The 22152-nt window shown below is 50.9% G+C and overlaps 7 protein-coding genes across 7 annotated transcripts; 4 read left to right on the top strand and 3 right to left on the bottom strand.

Annotated features, from left to right (window-relative positions):
- Positions 1-118: 118 nt before the first annotated feature.
- On the top strand, positions 119-5049 carry GT037_003059 (uncharacterized protein; the record flags this gene model as incomplete). Its single annotated transcript, XM_038928106.1, has 6 exons — positions 119-230; positions 277-1714; positions 1765-2449; positions 2497-2588; positions 2642-4334; positions 4384-5049. 6 exons carry the CDS (start codon positions 119-121, stop codon positions 5047-5049), a joined length of 4686 nt encoding a protein of 1561 aa, XP_038789384.1.
- A 732-nt stretch (positions 5050-5781) lies between these two features.
- GT037_003058 (uncharacterized protein) lies at positions 5782-6783 on the bottom strand (the record flags this gene model as incomplete). Its single annotated transcript, XM_038928105.1, has 1 exon — positions 5782-6783. One exon carries the CDS (start codon positions 6781-6783, stop codon positions 5782-5784), a length of 1002 nt encoding a protein of 333 aa, XP_038789383.1.
- Positions 6784-7078: 295 nt separating this feature from the next.
- Positions 7079-8664, top strand: GT037_003057 (serine threonine-protein phosphatase pp2a catalytic subunit; the record flags this gene model as incomplete). Its single annotated transcript, XM_038928104.1, has 4 exons — positions 7079-7228; positions 7278-7358; positions 7412-7847; positions 7898-8664. The coding sequence occupies 4 exons, from the start codon at positions 7079-7081 to the stop codon at positions 8662-8664; spliced, it is 1434 nt and encodes a 477-aa protein (XP_038789382.1).
- A 504-nt stretch (positions 8665-9168) lies between these two features.
- GT037_003056 (uncharacterized protein) lies at positions 9169-10478 on the top strand (the record flags this gene model as incomplete). The annotated part of the gene is made up of 2 exons (XM_038928103.1): positions 9169-9499; positions 9571-10478. The coding sequence occupies 2 exons, from the start codon at positions 9169-9171 to the stop codon at positions 10476-10478; spliced, it is 1239 nt and encodes a 412-aa protein (XP_038789381.1).
- Positions 10479-10755: 277 nt separating this feature from the next.
- Positions 10756-14239, bottom strand: GT037_003055 (uncharacterized protein; the record flags this gene model as incomplete). Its single annotated transcript, XM_038928102.1, has 5 exons — positions 10756-11508; positions 11568-12172; positions 12219-12704; positions 12796-13083; positions 13387-14239. 5 exons carry the CDS (start codon positions 14237-14239, stop codon positions 10756-10758), a joined length of 2985 nt encoding a protein of 994 aa, XP_038789380.1.
- Positions 14240-14813: 574 nt separating this feature from the next.
- GT037_003054 (uncharacterized protein) lies at positions 14814-15966 on the top strand (the record flags this gene model as incomplete). The annotated part of the gene is made up of 2 exons (XM_038928101.1): positions 14814-15467; positions 15532-15966. 2 exons carry the CDS (start codon positions 14814-14816, stop codon positions 15964-15966), a joined length of 1089 nt encoding a protein of 362 aa, XP_038789379.1.
- Positions 15967-16804: 838 nt separating this feature from the next.
- On the bottom strand, positions 16805-18505 carry GT037_003053 (polyol:nadp oxidoreductase; the record flags this gene model as incomplete). The annotated part of the gene is made up of 1 exon (XM_038928100.1): positions 16805-18505. One exon carries the CDS (start codon positions 18503-18505, stop codon positions 16805-16807), a length of 1701 nt encoding a protein of 566 aa, XP_038789378.1.
- Positions 18506-22152: the final 3647 nt, after the last annotated feature.

The raw sequence follows: 22152 nt of genomic DNA, 5'->3' as shown, positions 1-22152 counted from the left end.
GGTGAAGCCACCCAAAGCGCAACGTTCGTCTCGCGACGGCATCAATACCCGCGCACTCGAACAAACGTCATCAATCACATAATCCGCCGTCATACCGTATTCTCATCGTGCACGTTTCATGAGTGTGGCTGGAAATGGTGCGCCAGCCCTGGGTGCCACAGAGGATGGTTCTAGGCAAACTCAAGTTGAACCTACGGTGATGGACGGGCTATCAAGCTCCAAAGTGACGGGTATGCACCCCTGTAAATTTACCACCCCTATACTTATGCTTCGCAGTCGAGTACCATGACCCTTCTGGAGTCTTTTCGTTGATACAAGAGGACTTGGCTGCGCGCCTGCCCCTTCGTAACTTGCACTGGAAAGCTCCTACACGGCCACTGAGATCCATCGACTCTCTGCATGTTGACCTTGTTCCCAGTAAAGAATCAGCACAAGCTGCAAGTGCGGCCTCGTCGGCTTCAGCACCTGGTCAAGGTACGCCTAATAAGAATATGGATGAGATTTTCAGAGCACCTAACAAAGAGAAAGAGCGGCGACATCAAATCCCAGGACTGCGTCAAACTCCTTATTTAAAGGTCTATCTTCTGAGATGTGACGATTCAGAGACTTATAAGGCGACTGCACGGAAGCAAGTCCGCGAGTGGGTGAAAGAACACACACCGCCTTCTCAAAGCAGTACGGCGAACACTCAGGAGAACCATGATGCATACGAATGGTTGATTCTACATGTGGTCGTACCTGAGACGCCAGCAGCAACTCAGCCTCGCGGGTCTTCAAATACCACGACTGGCGAGAAGGAGAAGACTGGGGCAGCTTCTAGATGGACACGCGGGACGACGACCCTACTCGAAAAGCTTCGCGCAGACTTCAATGTCTCCTCAAAATCGGCGCCTGACCGCGTAGCTCAGATACGGGTGCCGAAAGAGAGAATTCCACAGCACATGCTTCCAGCTGCAGCGCCTGTTACCTCACCACCTATCACTGAGAGCCCTCAGGAACAAGAGCGTGCTTGGGCTGATGTCATAGCTAAGTTCAAGGTGTTGATACTCCTCTCGTTTGACCTCCGGGTAAGTCAGTACGAAGAGGACATCCGGAAGAATGACGCTCAACGCTCATTTCCTGGCTGGAATTTCAACACATTCTTCATTCTAAAGGAAGGCTTGGCAAGAGGCTTCGAAAGCGTAGGCCTAGTCGAAGATGCTCTGCTCGGATATGACGAGCTTTCCATCGGTCTAGACAGCGTTATACGTGATCAGTCAAGTGAGAATGCACAAGGAAGTGTTTTACTCAGCTATTCAGATGATCTGTATCAGATAGCGGCCGAGATCGCGCAGCAGGATGGGAAGGACGAATCAGCTTCAGCCATACACGACGATAGGCCAATAAACGCGCTAAAGAAAGACTACCGCGGTCTCATCCTCGCGAACAACATCTCGATCTTCGACTTCAGGCTGTACATCTTCGCTCGCCAGATGTTCTTGCTGTTAAGACTCGGAAATTCCGTCTCAGCACGTTCTGACCTCGCAGCTAAATTACAACCTCGACCAAATGCCAGCATAATTCAGCGATCGACTGACGATAGCGCTATTGGTATGAAGTCGGGTGGTCAAGTCAATGATTCGGAAGATCTTTTTTCTCTCACTGAACTCTGCTCTCGCGCACTAAACTTCATCACTTTTGCCGGACGGCTCTTGCGAGATGACCTGATCAATGGGTAAGTTTAGTTCACGTCCGCCGATTCGAAGCACTGACTCATGAGTTTAGCGCGAAAGCTCATGATACCACATTGCCCGACAATCTAATTGAGAACGTTGTTCGTTCGTGGACATTCGCTGCGCTGGACCAAGTGCTGCGCGAAACCTCTACAGGCTCACTTCCATTTACTAGGTTCTCTAGAGATCCATCAACCGGTTCTTCAGGCAAGAGTCTTTCGTTCGGCGGCCGCAACAAAGAACAAAAGATGAAGGTCTCAGAGCCCAAGTCGATGATCCATCCATCGCGGTCAACATCTCTCAATCATGGACGACCTGCGTCAGACATGCCATATGCACAGCCTACGGCAAATGCACAGGTTGTTTTCGAGAACGGCCAATATCACGATCGACCACCGCCGAACCAACAAAGTGCGATTCCTTCTGCGAAGAACGGCTTGCAAGAACTGGCCGGTACCAGAGCACAACTGCTTGCTATTCAGCGACGCCTGCTCGAGCACGCAGGCAAGAGCATGGGTTGGAACATAGGCTGGAATGCTATCTTGGCGTCTCTGAATGCGAAAGAAGAGCTAGCTGACGTTAACTTGGAAGACGAGGAGGAAGAGGAGAGTGAGTTGAAGCAGGACGAATCAAAAACCGAACCGAACACCGAAACCTCGAAGTCACGCCTTGGCATATCTGCTGGAGCACTAATCACCGCAATGCTATCGATCGGGCAATTCCGACAGTTCTATGAGGTCAGTAAAGACATCGCATAATTAGACAGACTTACTGATTTTTCCAGACCTTGAGCGATCTAATTGTCAAGCACTACATGTCTGCAGGTCAGACTAAGTCAGCAGAAAGTGTACTTGGAGACCTAGCTGCACTTAGATTGTATGTTTTCTGGCCCTTGAGGTTTAGCTCGTTAGATGCTTACTTTATAATAGCGAGCTCGGTGATTTTGCGGCAGCTGCTATGTACTTCGGGCGTATGGCGTCGTACTTCGCAGAAAGCAGATGGAACACGGTCGAGACAACCATGCTCAAGATGCACGCACGCTGCTTGAAGAAGCTCAATCGCAAGGACGAATATGTTCGAACAGTACTTGATCTTCTAGCCAAGTCGGCAGCGAGCCGGATGGCGTTCAAGAATTCGGTCAAGCGAGCCAGCACGACCGATGCAGATGATATGCCTCGCGACTGGCTCAACGATGACAAAGTGGATACTACTGATGTGTTTCACGAGCTCATCAGCTATTCGCAGCAGCTACCGTACGATATTACCGTCCAGATGCCGAAGTATTTTGGCGATATCTCCGTAGAACCCTACGTTCGCCACTACGATGACAAAGATGGCTTCCAGTTACGCCTCCAGTTTAGACACCACCTTGAGGATGAGATCGAGATCCGGGCAGCCAAGATTCGTCTCGTTAGTGCAGTTTCAAATCAAGCCAAGGATATATGGCTTGAAGAGACTGGAGCTATACAATTGAAGAAAGGGTTGAATCGCATGTGGATCGGCTGCAACATGAACACGACTGGACCGTACATGGTTGATAGGGTCGTCCTGGAAGCAAAGCGCATCGTCTTTGTACACGAGCCTTTTCAGAAAGCTGAGGCAACCACACCCCTTGGCATCATTACTTCGGTCTCTGCGCATTCTCTCAAAGCGGCGAAGAAAGCCCGAATTCTGTGCTTCCCGCGTAGTGAAGCGTTCCAAGCCAGGATATATCTTTCGCATTTCATCCATATCGACAAGCCGCGACACATAGAGGTCGAGTGCTCGACTGGCTGGAATGAGGTGACACGTGCAGAGGTTCGACTCAAGTCTGCCTCAGCAGGTTTACGACTACGGACGGCAAATGCAAATGTGGCTGGCGGAGATGTCACGATTGATGAGAGCAAGCCGACACCAGGAGTTATCGCTGTTGGTGGCATGCCAGCAAATTCCACAGCGACCTTGAAAGTGCCTTACGATATGGAGACGATATTGCAAGACCTCACAGTCAAAATAGACGTTGACTACTTCACTGATGAAGGCCAATTCCAGTACACCTCAACCTTCGTTATTCCCGTCGAGTTGCCTCTGGACGTCAATGTCCATGACCACTTCAAAAGCAAGTCATTGTTCTCGAAGTTCAACATCAAAACCGCCAACCATGTGCCATTGGAGCTCCTGGACGTCGCATTAGATGGGTCTGAAGAGTTCGATGTCCACGCGCCTAGGCGTCCGAAGGAGTCCGTACATGTGTTTCCGAAGCAGCCTGTCGCGGTTACGTACAAGGTTACTAAGAAGGCGACGGACGCTGCGAAAAAGCGACAAAGCCGGATCTCTACCACGGGTAGCCTATCCTTGACTGTTGAGTACCGATGCTTGAATGAAGATGTTCTCGACCGAGTGCGAAAGATGTTCACTGATGCTGTCGAAGAAAGCCCAGTGCACCGGCTGGCTCGTTTGCTTACCGATACATTCGCCAGTCGGTTGGAGCAAGACATCCTTCCACACCAGTATGAAAAGATTGCGTTGCTGCAAAGGCTTGACCTAGGTGCATTCGAAGACGTTGGCTGGGCAGACTGTCTAGAAAGTCTGCCGCTCATCATTCGTGATGATACGCAGACCTGGTTGCAGAAGTGGCATGAAGTAAGCAGCGGTTCCTCTCACACGATAGTATATGCTAACATCCCTACAGAAGCACAGGACTATTCTGCTCACCAAGGAAGATGTGTCAGACACGACGCAACATGCGACCGCTCCGCCATCGCCAAACCCACCCCGCCGGATGGTTATCACAGTTTTAATTCCTCAGACCCACATTCTACACACCGCATCACTATCTTTCGACTCACCCTCTTCGCCTCTAGACTCCGTTATTGCAACAGTTGGTCAGCCTCTCATGACCACCTTGCGTATCTCGCATACGCGCCGCTGGGCCTCACCATCAAGTCTACTCTCCGCTGCAAACCTTACTGAAGTCAGCGAGCCTATAGATTTCGTTTACACCATCGATGCAAACCCTGAAGTATGGCTCGTTGCCGGCCAACGACGCGCGCACTTCACCGCAAAAGAAGATGAAGAGCATGAATGGCCGATCATGCTCATTCCGCTCAAGACTGGGAATACGCTATTGCCAAATGTGGACATACGGGCAAAGATCAAGCCTAAAGAAGAGGAGAAGAAGGGAAAGTTGGGGATTGTGGAGGCGGATATATTGAATTGCGAGACCGATTATCTGAGTTATGGAGAGAACGTTGCGGTCGTTTCAGATGTAAGGAGTAGTACAGTAGGGATTGGGGATATGGGTGTGGGTAGTCCGAGAAGTGTTGTTTGGCTGGAGAGCAGTGGACAGTCAGTGTGATAGTCAGATGATGCGCTGAACCCAGCGTCTCTGAGAACAAGAAGAATACTGATGGATGTCTGCGATCTTTTGATATGTCTTATAACGACTCAACTAGCGAAGACGATGCGCCCGTACTGGTTGGTATGTTCCTTTGCGGGCAAGTTCCAGCGCCCAATCACGCAAATTATCGACATGATGCATGCAGTACTACCACCAGTCAGCCCCTCTGAATGCAAAAGGACATGAGGAATGTGATTATGCTTGATATGTGAAAGCTCAAGACCTGAGCAAGCAAAAACAAACAGACAAAAACATACAACAGCGGGGATTCGCCAGTGGTCACCCACCTGACTACTAATCCGCCGTTTACAAGCTTGAGTACCGCTGAGCGAACGGGAAGCGCTATGGTCTTGAAACTATGGTCGTATGTGAAGGAGTTGCTTAATTCAATCTCTTATATTGTGGATTAAACATGATGACATCCTGCTTCGAGTGCAAGACGCAGACCCTGTCAGCCGTGCCACGACAAGACGCGTATATCATCAGACAGAGGCACAGGAGTACCGGCGATGTTATGAGCTCCATGTGTAATGAAATCGATTCTTCGAGTTGTTATATCGTCTTGTTGAGGCACCCGTGGATGGACTTTTACCATAACTCCAGCGCTGAATATGCAATGAGTATTCCATTCCCTTGTGTTCCTGTGCCCAGTCATATGTGTGTCTGGTCCTCCTCTTCGCTTCTCCACTTTTAGTCCTTTGGTAGCATATCCTGCTCGCTACCATCCCTAGGCACGTAGTTGATGCCTGCACTCTCCACCAGGCCAATCACGTCGTCTGGGAGAATGCCTTCAACCTGGGTCGCGTAGACACCTGGCTTGTAGCCCTCGAGGCGCTGGTATCTAGCTACCCAACTCCTTGAGGTGTCGGCAACCGTAATGAGGCCTTCAAAGACTTGCGATGTGCAATCGTTGATCTGCTCGGGGTTGCCAGCGAGTTCGAGGATCTCTTCGCAATTCGGACAGCCTTGGGTGAGGAACTGGTTCTGAGTCCGGACGATGGAGCAGACCATGCAGGCGCGCATGTTGCGCTGCTGGCCAGGCGCGATGTACGCGCCGCCCTGAATCATGTCTTGCGCCATGGTAAAGTAGTCGGGGTTGTCGACGTAGGACGGAAGGTTGGGATGCGGGGTTTGACCTGTTTGGTGGCGGTTCTCGGGGGTGAGACCGAGATGGTGAATAGGACTGGAGACACTGGCGTCTGTAGAAGCGTTGACGCGACCTCGACCGGCAGCGCGCGAAGGCGTAGCAGAGTTCTGAAGTCGAGGACGGGGCTGCTGTACGAGCGCTTGATGCCGATGCGGAGTTTGGTGGGCAAATATGGACGTGGGCGGTTCAGACGCTTCGACAGAAGGAAGGACGGCGTTGTTGAAGCTGGCAGGAAACAATGCGTTCGCAAGTGCCCTACTTTGTTCTACGGTTCCGGAAGCTTGGCGAGGCTGTCGGCGCTCTGGCTCTGGACCTGACTCGGCCACTTTAGAGGGGTTTAGTGGCTCGCGTGAGGCTACGGGATCGACATTCTCCAGCTCATGCGCAAAGTACTGATGCTCATCTGCTCTGCTGTCCTTTCGAGAAACAGTTGTATTGCTCGGAGAACTGGCAGCGGGAGTGACCTCGTCGCCGTCAGAATCGATGGTCATGTACCTATCTTCTCTGTTGGGCGTCTTGACCGTTGCGACACCTTTGCGCGCCATGATGTCTAGTTGCGAGCCGAGGTCGCTGGTTGGTTGAAGCGTTGGCGGAGGCGTTAGTGGCAAGGCGAGGCGAGAGGGCGGGACCGAATTGCTTGATAACTTTTGGCGGGCAGTGCGGGCAACTGTTCACTCTCTTTTCGCCGTACGCCAGTTGTTTGTTAGGCCATCGTATTTTGCGCAGGGACGCAGCCTCCCTCTCCCGTCAATCAACAGGTGCAGCAACCCGTCGCGCCTTCTGCAACCACACCCGCGTGCCTCGCATACCCCAGTTTGTCCCGCACCGCATCGATACATGATGGGTGCCCCGACCGACGAAGCGACCAAGCTCAAGGATCAGGGCAACAATGCCTTCAGGAACCAGGAGTGGGACAAGGCTTTGGAGTTCTATACCAAGGCGATAGAAGCATACAACGCAGAGCCCTCTTTCTACACCAACCGCGCACAAGTACCGAGTCTCACCTGCTGCATACACGCCTCTACTAACCTGCTCCCAGACATATATCAAGCTCGAGCAATATGGCTACGCCATACAAGATGCCGACACGGCAATTGAACTGGATCCAAACAATGTCAAGGTACCATTGTCGCAAACTCACTTGGTCGACATGGCGGCTTACCACAGCACCAGGCATACTACCGCCGCGCCTCAGCCAACACCGCCATCCTCAAGCACCGCGAAGCACTCCGCGACTGGAAGCTCGTCGTCAAGAAAGCCCCCAACGATGCGAACGCGAAACTGCGCATGGCCGAGTGCGACAAGGTCGTCAAGCGAGACGCCTTCCTCAAGGCCATCGAAGTCGAAGACGCGCCATCGGCAGCCGAGGGACTAGATCTCGAGCACATGGCTGTCGACCCCTCATATGATGGCGCGAAGCTGGGAGACGAGATGACGTTGGAGTTCGTCGAAGACATGATTGAGAGGTTCAAGAACGGAAAGAAGCTGGCCAAGAAGTACGTTTACCAGATCATCATCGCCGTAATGGACATTGTCAAGAAAGAACCCACTATGGTCGAGCACGATGTTGTAGATGGTCAGGAGATTACAGTCTGCGGAGATACCCACGGTAGGTTGAGGAAAAGATTCATGGGACTCGTTGTATACTGACAAGGCTAGGCCAATTCTTCGACCTCATGGAGATCTTCCGCCTCGCTGGCAAACCCTCCGAGAAGCACGCATTCCTCTTCAACGGCGACTTTGTTGACCGAGGTTCATGGTCTACCGAAATCGCCCTTCTACTGTACGCTTACAAATGGCTATACCCCAATACCTTCTTCCTGAATCGCGGCAATCACGAGACGGACGATATGAACAGGATGTATGGGTTTGAGGGTGAATGTAGGGCCAAGTACACCGAGCGCGTGTTCAAATTGTTCTCCGAGTCCTTCTCCGCGCTTCCTTTGGCAACCCTCATCGGCAAGAAGTATTTTGTGCTTCACGGCGGTCTCTTCTCAGATGACAAGATCACACTAGACGACGTAAGAAAGCTTGACCGATTCAAGCAGCGTCAACCGGGACAGTCTGGACTGATGATGGAGATGCTGTGGACCGATCCCCAAACAAATCCAGGCCGTGGACCCAGCAAGCGCGGTGTTGGTCTGCAGTTCGGTCCCGACATCACGAAGCGCTTCTGTGAGAACAATGGCCTTGAAGCCATCATTCGGTCACACGAAGTACGCATGGAAGGTTACGAGGTCGAACACGATGGACGCTGCATCACAGTTTTCTCAGCGCCCAACTACTGCGACAGCACTCACAACAAGGGTGCTTTCATCAAGATTGGCCCCGAGTACAAGCTCAAGTTCACTCAGTTCGACGCTGTTGCGCATCCGAACATTAAACCAATGGCATATGCATCAAGTGGCATGGCCGGCATGATCTAATAAGTTTGAGGTGAGTTGGTTCAGTCATTGTTCGCAGCGATGCATACTTCGGTGTTCTTCGGCGCATCAGCATACTCGGAATCGTTTGGGGTTGTGTTTGATCTTTCAGGATTGATTGGGACTGAGCGTTGGTATATGAATGTACTATAGAGTCGGGAGAAGGCACGATTCCGAAGTCGATGTACACGAGCAGCATCGAAATCATGATGAGAACAGAAATCTACGAGTAAAATACCATGTCTTACGCGTTTGGCACGCTATCACGGGTCGCGCGTGGTAGCTGCGTTGCCCCTCACACGCGGCCCCACGTGTTGCATCCTAATGCGGCTAACTCTGTTGACAAACATGGATCCTACTCCTTCCATCGCATCGCGTCCTACCAACCTGCTAACAAAGCGCCCTTTACGCCTGATCTCGCCGTAGATCCACGACGCCGACACTCGGTCGCATCTTGAACAACCTTTGTATCAGCAATGTGAAAGCCTATCTGTCTGCGCAACCATCATGTCGCCATATCAACAAATCTTCTCCACCAACGCCGTCCTAAGCGTCTGGCGCAATATTCGCCATACCAAAGACAACAACGATCTCCTCCTCGCATTCCAGTACCACCAAGAAGATGCTCGCGGCCAGAAGGGCAAGAAGTATAGCAAAAGCAGTACCGTGGATAGCACGCAAGAGATCGCAGATGGAAAGGCAGTAGACAATGTCGGAAAGAGCATTGGCTTCGTCGTACCATGGCGGGCCATGCAGGCGCAAAGACGTGAACTGAAGGAAAAGGAAAAAGAGCTCGCTGAGGCGCTCGTGGCCCTAGCTGGAGAGGTCGCATTTACTGGTATATACCCAACGACTAGTGATTTATGGAGTTTGTCTAGAAAGGCCCATATACTGACTCTCGACGATCAGACCTCTCTTCGACCCTTCAATGTTCTCTCACACAGAACCCGCTTATCCAAATCCGTCACCTTGCTGCTGGCCTCTCGCGTCAAATGTCAAAGATCGAAATACAGATGGCCGACAATGCCCCTTTTGCACACGGAAAGAACCTATACACTGGAGGCGAGATAGCGCAAAGATTCCTTCCACCGATACAGACGCTCTTCGAACAACGACCCGTACCACAACGCATGATCTTCGAGCTGCTGATGGAATTGAAAGATTTGATCTACATGGGCATGGCCGGCTGTGAGAAGGAAGTTCTGGAGTGGGAAGTGGACGGAGCCGCGATCGGAGCACTCGAGGAACTGGACGATGCGATGGTTAGAGCAGTCACACCCTTAACACCCGCTATCGAGCTTGAGCAACGAAAAGAGCTGGAGACCGGAGCCAGGCGCATACTCAGGCGCAAAGCCTCGAGCCTCATATCAAACTCTCTTACAGTCCAACAGCCAGTGTCGTTCCTCCTCGCAGCACCTGATGAACTACTTTACAGCCTCGAATCTCTCGAAACGACAGCGCTCGCTCTTACCCATATACCTCTTCCTATACCCGATCTCTGTGCGCACGCTGTCATAACTCTCCGTCGTCTCACGCCACGGCAGACCCTCACAGACTTCTCGCAACAAAAGAAACGAAGAGCCGGTCGTTGCGCTGAATACGCACGTTGTATGAAGTGGGCTGGTACGCAGTGGCGGCAAAATGGAGGCTGCAGAAGAGGCTGCAAGAATGAGGACGAAGACCCTGAAAACCTCCCTAGCTGGCATAGGAGTAGTCGCTGGTTCGACGAGAAGGGCAGTGGGACATTCATGGTTGGTGGAGGAAGAGCGACACCAAAAGATGATGGGTTTGGAGTCGTCAAGATGACGCCTTCGTAGGACAACACCGTGGGATCTTGATATTATTCTTATATGACGTTTGGACGTACACGTACGATGGGACGGTTTTGTATGATAATCGGCGTAGTGATACCCTCTTCAATTTTTTGGTACATAGTAGGGTAGGGAAACCTTTTCTGTGAAAGCAGTGGTTTCAACGAGGTCTTCTGACAGAACACAGGTTGTTGTTTGGTACATGAGCAAGGACTACGCTGGGCGGATACTTTTACGAGCTTTCAATCATCTCATAAGGAGCTTTCAACTTGCCAACTATGATTCACACCTTTCTTCTCTTTAACCTCTGGTTTTCCTCTGGCTGGTGTAATGCCTTAAGAATATTCGCCATCCGCAGAAGTGTCGCATGCAAAGCTTCAGGGTGCTCGAAGCACAGAAACATTGAAACTCTGATCGCTAGGGCTGAGAAGTACCTTCGAAGCACCTTGTGATCACTCTTACTACTGGCTGCACCGGCTGTAAGAGCTATCCACAAAAGTACGCCTGCCATGTAGTCCCAGCAATTAGACATGTCCGACTTCTCAAGCGCATCTACGAGCTCCTGGAGGAATTTTGACTGAGAAGTAGGCTCTTCCATAGTGTTAGAAGATGGTAAAGCCGACGAATAGCTTTTGGAAGCGGAGATGGATGGGAGGGAAGAGAGTACAGAGTCTCTGGTATCTATCGTCATAGGAGTGCATCTCGAGCTTACAACAGATACTGCGGATGGGCTAACCGAAGACGCAAACAGGTCTTCATCCGCGGTCGTCATCTTGTCGTGAGGAAGAAACGGCTCACTGGGAAGCTGCGGAATCGAATAGACGTCGGCTACGCACACCTGAGCAAGTGCCTCACTCAGTGGAATGCGTCTGGCGAGAGATATGGCTTGGATGGTTGATACCAAATGGACCGCTTCATATCTCCAGTCTTCGCACTTCATGTCTTCGGAAAGCTGTCGTTGAGACACTGGAGTATACATGGTGAGTTTCTCGTGAAGAAGATCGAGAGACTCAGAGGCTCGAGCCGTTGATTCCTTCTAGGTATCAATTTTAGCGAAGATATAAAGCGAAAGTTGCTAGCAATATCAATGCTCACCTCGTTCATTAGACCATCAATCATACGGCGCATGTCTACTACCAATTGCAGCGTCTGCTCATTACAACCGTCAGACCTCTGTAAAGTGATATAATCCTCATGGGGACACCAGACTGGCGATTCTGGTATAGCTAATGTTGATGCGTACGTTTTACTCGAGTGGGACATGCAGTACTCAGAGTACTCAGTCACTGGCTGTTTCTCATGAAGAACGGCCGTTTCTAACGAAAGCCATGAGACCATTGATGCCAATATCGAATCGAGTTTTTGCAGGCCCCCGCGTTGTCGAATCATAGTTTGCAACCCATCCTGATGGAGTTTTAATCCTGCGTCCACACCACCTATGACGTTTCCAGTGATAAGTTGCAGTACTGCCACAATGTTGTGATCAGCAACGCCATTTTCCCTGTTAGTGAGGTGCTCAGAGACAAAATGAATCACCTCTTGTCGCAAGCCTGCAGTCTCAAGGCTCTCTGCTTTGCACTGACGCAGAGCATCGTAGTGTGAAGATGCGATGTAAAGAGTCCCGAGAAAAGTGTGAGGGTAATGAAGGCATGCTGACATCCAAATGTCCATCATTCTCTCTGTCGCGAAGCATTGGTGAACTATGACATATTAGCGGACTTCGTTTAACATAAAATTTACACCTACAGTGGAGTTTGAGTCTTTCTAAAGAGATGCGCTGGGACTGAGATGGAAACATGACCCCAAAAGGATCCAGCCTTCCTAGGGAGAATAGTTCTGGCACTGGATATAAGTCGAATGGATAAAATCCTCTCATTTCTTCTATTATTGGGACAACGATAGGTCTCCGAGAAAGGGTGGATTGGTGTGCTACTTGTGAACCGGGAACGTTGCTGTCAGGCTGGAGTCGATTGTTGGATTCCAAATCCTTCTTTTTACTATCGTTCTTCCGTTTGCTTTTGGGTATCTCGATAGATCGAGCTCTCGTGGCGCCTTGATCATCGCTCATGGTCATTTGGTGGACCTTCTCCAAGTAGGAACCCATGGCCGCTTGGCGAACAGTCACCATCTTAGATGTTGTTTTGAAGTCTTCTAGTTTGTTGCCGATGATCCATCTCAGTTTACCCATATCGTCGTATACTGGAGGCTTGCTCGGACTTGGCGGCTGTAGATCTGGATTACAGTGTTAGCCCCTTCCTACGTTTCCACGTCACTCTTGGAATACTTGTAAATTCCAGCTCTCATCTGAGTCGAGTATACATACCTTGCCATTCGGTACGAGCAGGTGTCGAAGCTCTTGAAGACTCTGCGTATTCAGTTGTGGGTGGTGTAGAGTACAGCGAGGTGGTGCTATTAGGAGAATGGAGAATCGGTGTCGGAAACTTTTTCGTTGAACTAAAACTGCAATCGGATTCGGGCTGAACAAATTCGATATCAGACTGATCCCTGCTGTGTCCAAGCGGTCTCTCAAAACCTGAAGGACTTCTTGTTACTGCCTGTCTTTCCAAAGTAGACCTCTCATCCTGAACGGAGTCCGCAGACGCTATGTTATCTAATATCGGTCAGTACAGCACGCTGTCGATGTATGATAGATGCGATGATGAGAGATACGAACCCTGCAATTCCTTTCTGTGACAAGAATCGAGAGAAGCTTCTATGCTCCTACCCCAACGAGTCCCCGATTTCTGAAACACGTAGGTTGCTGGTGCGATATATACAACCTCTCTTAGAGCGGAGCTCACGACAACATGTCCATAAGGCTGACTGGTCACCGTGTCTAAGATTTCAACTCCACAATCACCCCACTCAAGAGCAGAGGCTAACGTAGCTTGGTAAACTTGTTGAAAACTGGTACTGTTTGGAAGTCGCATGTATGTTGCTGTATGAGACAACTGTCCATGGACAAGGCCTCGAGAGGTATGCGCAACAATCTCCATGTTCTCCGTGCTGGAGATCAACTTCCCTTGAATACTTCCGCTCTGTACATCTGTTTTAAGTTGAGAGATGGCAGAATAGACTCCAATATGACAAACGTCGATCACGGCCCAATCGAGGTCCACAGAGTACGTTGTCAGATGACCTAAAAGCACCAAATCTGCCACGTCTGGAAATTCTTGGTCGCTTTGAACCGATGGTACAGGTGACGTCGTCGAGGTAGACTTGCAAGTTGGCGATTCCGATTGGTCGTCAGAACCTTCCTCTAATGAGCTGACACTCGCGCGCGATGTTGCATCCATACATCTGTCATCATCTTCGTCTTCAGTTCCACTTCCATAGTCAAATTCGCTGTCGCTGGTAGTAGACACGGCTGGTGGTGAAGATACGTCACCGAAGAACACGTGTGAGACGGACAGATAAACACATTTTTCTCCCTCGAAGACAGCGTTAGCTGTAGCTTTCCGTAGGATATTACCGACCTGCTTGATGAATATTGGCATCGCGATGGCTTTGATAGGAGCTGACGGATCGAAGTAGACATCAGATATCATGCCAGATCCTGTCGATTGCCGAATGTCTTCATTCCCTGCTGCAGGCTGTATCAGCCTCCCTATCCCCGGTAGTTTGGCGAGGTGTCCAGTTCGGAACCCGGCGAGCTTTCCCAAAAGACCACCTTCGTCGATAGTCTTCTTAGCCTTTTTGCGCGGCTCCTTCCCCTCGCAAAAGAACAAGATTGTAGGAATCGCTGAATCCACTGACCGTCCTATCATATACAGATGAAATAGCACGATACTCGAGTAACGCTCCGTTAATACTGCGTTAAGTTGTTCCACAATTTCAGATTCGACAAGGCTGAACTGCTGCCTGGCTGGTCCCGCAGCATGCCACCAGTATCTATCATGGAAGATCCCAATTTCGGTTCAATGCAGGCACAAACGTTTGGATAAGGCTGTTGTGCGGACTTCCAGAATCTGGCTCGGCTGAGATACCGTTCGCCCATGTTGACCTCGCATCCCGATCAGGACGAAAGAACGGCGTTGGGCATGCAGCTCAATACAAATGGAGAGGGGACAAAAAGCAATAATAGTTCGGACACACACCGTTGGCGTAGGATCAATCGAAAGATGCAGAATGAGGGCCTGTGTTAGTTTAAGCAACGGGGCTCAGCCGTGCGGAGGCGTCGAGGGGCGCAGCCATTGGAGGTCGCATGAGCCACACCGGTCATTGCTGCAACCCCACGAAGAAGGCGTCGCGGAGCCCAAAGAACTGGCAACCTATAAATGAGCCTCTCGTGTACATACACGCAGGCCTGTGATTGAGACCTAGACAACCTGTTTATCCAAAATGTCAACACTCATCGGCCCACTTGATGAAGTTCTCCAGGACACCGTTACACCACAGGCTAGGGCGGAAATCATACAGCATCTATGGCGAGACAGAAGAGGGCTACCGTTGAAAAGATTCCATTTCGTATGGGACGCTTATTTTACATACTATACGCGGGAATGCAACGCAGCCCTCACTGATGAAGGCGCCCATCTCTGCGCTAGATCGCATCGAAGTCTTTTGCGGATTGCGCACTTGCTGGAAGACGCGGCTGACGAAGAAGAAATCAGAGAAAGGCTCCGTCAAACACTCACGACGCAAAGATCAAAGTTAGACGAGAAGAAGATGTTGGACGGTTCTTTGAAGCTAGCGACTCGCATATTTGCAATGATTAGCACCGGACCACTTTCTTCCGAGATATCCGCGAAATATTCCTTACCCTGGAGCCAAGGCTGCTCGTTTCCAGTCGCCGTACATGAATATTTCAATCAACCCCTAGATATTGAACTGGAATCGAAGGACGATGTCGTTGGTTCGGATCTTACGTGTTATAATATCGAGCGCATGTCAGGCATCGAGGTCATACTGACCGATAATTTGCTCGATCATTTGCGTCTTGTCGAACAAGACAAAAAGCTGTGTGTATTCCATCATGCATCGTTCTTGAGAAAGATGATAGCCACAGAAAGGTGTGAACACATTGTTAGACCAGCAGAGAGCAATGCTTACCGTACAGTCTCATAGTCCGATTTTTCCAGACGGCCTGATCGAAGAAACGTTGGACGCGCTTGCCCTGCTGTTTCCAGAGTCAGATCGCAAAACGAGACGATGGTTGTCAGAGAAGCGGCGAGCAAACTCAACGCAGACGGCGGTAGACAGCACATTAGCACACTGTGGCCATTTTCGGCCTGGACATCCATCCAGACGTCTTGGGCGATTCCAGTTCTGGCGAGATCGATTGGTTCTGCTAGGGGAGGCTGTCGAGGAAGCCACGCCAACCTCCAAGGCGTTGTTAAAAGCGCTGAAAGATAGTAAGAGAAGCGACCACTGGCTCAACTCATGGATAGCAATAGTGGCGATAGGCCTTACCCTCTTCCTCGGGTTGGTACAAATTGTTGAGGGTGCCGTGCAGGTATACAAAGCGTACCACCCAGAAGCAGACTCGGCATAACGCCAAAATTCCTGGACTAAAAAGGAAGGCTGAATACATGTACCTAGGTATTTTGGGTGGCGCAACTCGGCAAGCTGGAGAAAACTAGAAGCGGCAAGATCTGCTGGAGAAATTCTAGTGAGCCCGCGCAGTGAGACTTGTACATTAGCGTTTCAACACAGGGTCCAAAATTCTGGGTCCCGTCCCAGTTTGGAGGGAGCAGCTACAGTACGCGAACTCCACTCCATCTCGCTGCAGTTGCCCCACAGAGGCGAATTTGTGTAATCTTTGCGAAGACAGTGGGTACGAGCTTGGAATTTGGTCTTGGAATTTGATCCTGTACGAGAGGTAATAGCGCTGCAGGCCTTAGGAGATAACGCATGCTACATCAACAAAGCTCATGTTGAGGAAGCGTAGCGTGAAGATAAGGCTGCAGATATAGTGACGCATCTGGGCACGGTGGCACCAACAATGATACGATGATCATAGTGACGTCATCAGTCTCCGCGGTTATGGCTACGTTGTGAGGGTTCAGCAAGGCGCCCACACATCGACCGGAAGATGTTGCTCGCTCAATTGCTGCAGTATGTTAGTCGCATGGGAAAAAATGAGTTAATTCGCGGATGGTCAATTATTGCAGTGCATCTGAAGATATCATGAACGATCAAATGCTATGATTAAAATGCTATATAAAAAACGCTTGCTATAACACTTTCTTTTTGAGGTCAACGCCAATGCTGCAAATGTCCAAACATCTATCATCTATATGCTTTGCATAAACCAATCCAAAAGACACAAAGTCTAGTATGGCGACGCAACGCTTGTCGCCCTGGGGTATCTCTTTTCTCCTAACGCACACTTAAGCGTACTTCTCAATCATGGCCAAAGCGCCTTCGCGCTCCAAGCCCTCCAATGCAGCCTTGAGCTCAGAAACGAAACGCTCATCGTCACGGAGATCGTTACCGAACAGAGTCTTGATCTCAAGCTGAGCCAGGGGGCCCTCTGCGGCCTTGGCCTGGAGCTCCTCGACCATGGGGTCGTCAACCTTGAAGGCCTTGCCAGCATCGTCAATACCGCTGTTGTAGCGGAACCAAGCGGCAGCCACAAGGGTGAGGCGGCGAAGAGGGCCCTTGGCGACAATCTGCTCAGCGATGCTAGGCATGATGAACTGAGGAATCTTGCCACTGCCGCCGAGGCAGATACGGGGAAGCTCGTCCTTGAGGGTAGGGTTGGAGAATCGGCCTAGAAGGGTGTTGCAGTAGTCGTCGACACTGACACCGGGGATCTGGGGGAGAAGGGGCTTGACTTCTTGGTGCATCATGTTGATGACGAATTGGCGGTAGACAGGGTGCCCGATAACTTCGTGGATGTAAGTGAATCCTGCGAGCTGGCCGGCGTATCCCATAGCGGAGTGGCTGCCGTTAAGGAGACGTAGCTTGATCATCTCGTACTCCTCAACCTTGTGCACGTCTGGGACGATCTGGACACCGGCTTTCTCGAACGGAGGGCGGCCGTCAACAAACTTGTCCTCGAGAACCCACTGGTGGAAGGGCTCAGTGACAACGGGCCATGCGTCCTCAACACCAAAGTTCTCGGCGAGGCTGACCTTGTCCTCGTCGTTGGTACGGGGGGTGATGCGGTCAACCATGGAGTTGGGGAAAGCACCGTTGTTGGCAATCCAGTCGGCGATCTCTGGGTTCTGGTGACGAGCGAATGAGACCAACATGTTCCGGCTAATGTCACCGTTCTTCTGCATGTTATCGCAAGACAAAACAGTGAATGGTCGTAGACCGGCGGCATGACGCCTTTCCATAGCGGCGTAGAGGTAACCGAAGACGGTTCGTGGCGGCTGCTCACCGGCCAGATCGGCGGCGACATCAGGGTGGTCGGTCTGGAGCTGGTGGGTGTTCTCGTTCATGTAGTAACCGCTCTCAGTAACAGTCATTGAAACAATGTGAGTGTCGGGGTGAGCCATCTTGGCGATGACGGCCTCGCTGCTGTCAGGAGCAAAAAGGTAGTCGGTGATACTACCGCAAACACGGGCGGTGGTGCCCTCAGCAGCACGCTCAATGATGGTGTAGAGGTTGTCTTGGGGCTTCAAAGCATCGCGCATGGGAGCAGCAAATGGCTGAAGGTCAACACCGCAGATAGACCAGTCCTGGACGTTGAATTGCTCGAGAAGAGTGTCAACGTAGGCTGCGAGATGGGCCCTGTGGAAACCACCAACACCGACGTGGACGATGCCTTGCTTGACACCCTCACGCTGGTAGGTGGGGACAGTAACATTCTGGAGTTGTGAGAGATTCTTGCTGTTGAGCTTTAGGGGAGCTGCTGATGTCGGGCGCTGCGATGTGGAAGCGGTTCCAGCGGTGAACTTCTCCTCCTTACGTTGGGAGAAAGCTCTGGGAGGGGCGTTGTAGACGTTGTTGCTCTCCTGTGTCCGGCGGACAGCCTCGGAGCTCTGAAACCTGACGGCAGCAGGGCGGGAGGGTCTGGTGGACTGGAAAACGGCGCGAGCGCGGGCAGCGCGCAGCAAGTTCCTGGGTACTTGGGGAGGCATGGTGAAGAATGTAAGATTGGAATGGGGATACAGGAATACGTGGATGAGAGAAGGCAGAGGACGTGGTGTTCAAGTATTTATAAAGCAGCAGCTCAATCCTTTTTGTGGGCACATGCGTAGAACCTTGAGCATGGTGCCAAAAAAAAGTCGGATTAGGGCCCCTATTTTTTCGGAGGGTCTAGACATGGTGGATTATGAGTCGGGATTCGCAAGCTGATAGCCTGTGCTTTGGGAAACGTGGGTTGGCAAAAGGAGGCTGCGGCTTGCATTGTGCTGTGTACGTCGCGGGCTGGTGGTGCGTGCCAAAACGCCCAGATTGAGCCGCAACATCTGGGCGACTTCACGACAGCTCGGATAGATTCAAACTTTTTGCCCTGACGCGTCTCTACACAAGACCCATTTTTTAGACCGGACAGGGGTTTCAGACTTTGCGCTCCCGCTTCCGCTCGCAGCTTGGAGGAGCCACAATTGCGCCGTAGTGTCTGTTGTAAGGCGATTTTGTGCGATGTGCACAACTATTGCGTGCTAGGTGGAGGATGTTCAAGGGACTACTGAAAACGCTGTGGCTTGCGTCCACCAGAACCTCACCGCCGCCGGCTTTGCGTGGGGGTGCGGACCGCCAGGAACACCGAAGCTTGCAAGCATCTCGGCTGCATCGCCGACGCAAGGCTTGCATCGACCAGACCGCGTTTTCATCCCTCTTGGCAATACATGCGACAACCCCCAACGTACATCGTGGCGACTACAAGCCGCGTGGCCTCCGCTGTCAAGTTGGTTATCTATGCACCTGGGGAAGCTGCGGGTGATGGGGTCGAAGCTCGGGGCTGGGGGTTATTCCGACGCACACGCGAATTAGTGATATCAAGTGGATCTCCATCGTATCCGTGATTAGACGTGCTATGAAGTCAGCAGCGCGCATCCGCCTCGCCTCCTCGTTTCCAGATTCTTCGATTCTGGATCCACCCATGACTCGTTCACCGACTTGTCCTTCTGCGAGGATCCTGTCCAACGGCCACCAAAACGATCTGCAACCTGCAGCTGAGCCTCATGCATGCTGTTGCAGCACGGCACATCATCCCCGCCATAGCTCTGCGTCGCAGCTATCAGATCGTCCTTAGCCTTAGCCCTAAACATACCGACCGCCCAACGGAACTTTCTTAGCTTTTCCGCGCTACCTGTACCGCGTCAGTAGCGTCTCAACTGCCAGCGGTAGTACTGCTTTCGCACAATCCGAAAGCCCCATGGATGGCGACCTGTAGACGTGGGGATGCGATAACCTTGCAAACCGGTCCTAATCTCCACCGGAAATCGCACAATCACGAGCAAGCCCGAAGATAAGCCTCATGGAGATCCACGTCCATGGTCCGGGCTGTCATGGCTAATGGGGGTTCCACATGCCGCATATCCTGGAGAGAGGCAAGAAGTAGCGATTTCTGAACCTGCTTCCCGGGCAGCCACCATGAGAACCAGCTGGTCCATGCCATGGGGGCAGTCCGGAGAATACCTCTGCCATCGCGGGAGATGAGTTCGATACGTGCTTAGTGTCCCGCTAAGCCCCATGTCAGCAAAGTACTCATTTACTTTTGGCCAGGTCATGGCCTCGTGACTGCTTCTAGGCGGGTGGTATCAGCGCCCGAGGGCCTGTTCACGAATCATATGACTGAGGCATTGAAACGTGGGCAGTAGTCCGTGGAGTGAGCCGTAACTCTTCATGACGTTACGTCGATGCGCCCACGATGTGTTTTGTGTTTTTGCTTTATTGAGTATTCAAGGTTTCTTGGAAGAAAGCTAGTCTATCCCACGAGTACGTGTAAGTGATCGAATGATCTTGGCAGCGCTATTGATGATTGCGCTAGCCTCGTTTAGAACAATGAGTCGGGTTTGAAGAGATGGAAATGGGCAAGAAGGTGGTTGATAATCATTACTCCTAATGGTCATTTTCAGTAAGCACCATTTCACCATGTCGACGAGGTCAGTCAGTCGGATGGCTGAGTTATTGTATTCATTGACAAATTTACAGAGGCCGACAAGCCCTAGTATCTAGGTAACGTTGTAATATTCAAAACAACTACTAGTATGCAGTTCCAGCGCAGCATGCTCCGCATCTCCTCATATCACGGAGTTCCGTGTCCCGTAATCGGCTTCCGCCCCGGACTCGCTGCAAAGCCGTCCGGGCAGCAGGATTGTGTCCCATGGCAACATCGTTGAAAACCTCCGGGGATCTGTATGCGCGTATACAGATCGAACCCAAAAAAACAAATAGACCCGCTACCCGCCTCTGATAGTTGAAACATCTGGGTATGCACCACATGAAGAGTTGTTGATATCTTTGCCATATGCAGGTGCACACTTCAAGAGGTAAGCCAAGACGGCATCCTTCTGGTAGGCTACACGGAGAAAGGTCTTAAGTCGGCGCTAGATTAGTATGATCGTAAGTCCATTAGTTTATCGACTGTTCTTTCGCTGCTAGCGATAGTATCATTGAGGCGTGCTGTAGCACCAACAGAGGTAATCTGCCTAGTGTTAGTATTGGTGAAATGGGTGCTTGATACATTGCGAAGGGATTTATATAAAGACAACTGTGGGGAGATCTCGTGCGAGGTGCGTTCTTTCACTCTCGACATAGCCAACTTCAGCGCTCAGATGGATGTTACCGTGATCATCCTACGTATCCGCAACACTCGTAACGCCCGATGCAACAACGACGCTAACGTTTTGTAGACTTGGGTTTCCCCATTCATGGCATTGCTGCTTGTCGAAGACCTGAGGCAATGTGCTTTCGATCTGACTGTACAAGAGAGCGACAACACTACTCGGCGGTGTCACATCTTAAAGCAGATAGGGAAGACTCACCAAGGCGTCCATGAAGACATAGAATTTTCCAGAAGCATCAATATCCATCAAACCACTAATTAGATGCATCTAACTCTGCTGTGGCTAGATGAACAAATACAGAATCTGAATATTGAAGGCAGTCTCCATTACCGCATTGGCTCCAGTCACAGACCGACTGATCTACACCCTACCTTCGATACGATCGTGCGGGATATGTGGTGTCTGAGAAGAAAGCTCAAAGGTCTGGAAGGTATGTTTAGTCTGCGAACTGAGCGATACCGAGCTCGTCTGCGGTATGGTTGCATTTGACAACAATGAGAATGTCATGAGGTGCGCGCAAACTCCGGATAGCCACGATATATAAACCTATTGAGAGACCTTTAGGCTCACGAAGTACAGTTTCATTGGTGTTAGTCAAAGTTATAGTCCCTAGGTCTGACTGAGCTGCCGTAAATAAGCCACGAAGTCCGACCGCAGGTAAGACGAATTTGATATGTTCACGCAATTGCTAGAGAGTCTTATATTCGTTACATACAGCGCAGTTTATGCTGGGCTCTTGGTGCTGGCAATTGTAGTCGTTATCGAGCAGTCCTTCCAGCTCGCCGGCTGTGGCTGAAAACTCGACGGAATTGCGCTTTTTATTCTGTTGGTCTCAGTCCTTTCAAGGGATTGAATAGTAATACATCGAAAAAGTGCTTGATGCAGTAGCTTCCAACCCAATTGCATGAAGATCGTCAAGAGTCGTCTCAGTAGTCTTTGGACGTGACGCAAACTCATTCGCGACTTGCCCAGCTGTTTAATGCTTGCCTGTT

Source organism: Alternaria burnsii (genome assembly GCF_013036055.1).
Source record: "Alternaria burnsii strain CBS107.38 chromosome Unknown 746, whole genome shotgun sequence".
Classification (NCBI taxonomy): Eukaryota; Fungi; Ascomycota; class Dothideomycetes; order Pleosporales; family Pleosporaceae; genus Alternaria; species Alternaria burnsii.
The sequence above is the reverse complement of the archived record's forward strand: the minus strand, read 5'-3'. Positions and strand labels throughout refer to the sequence as shown.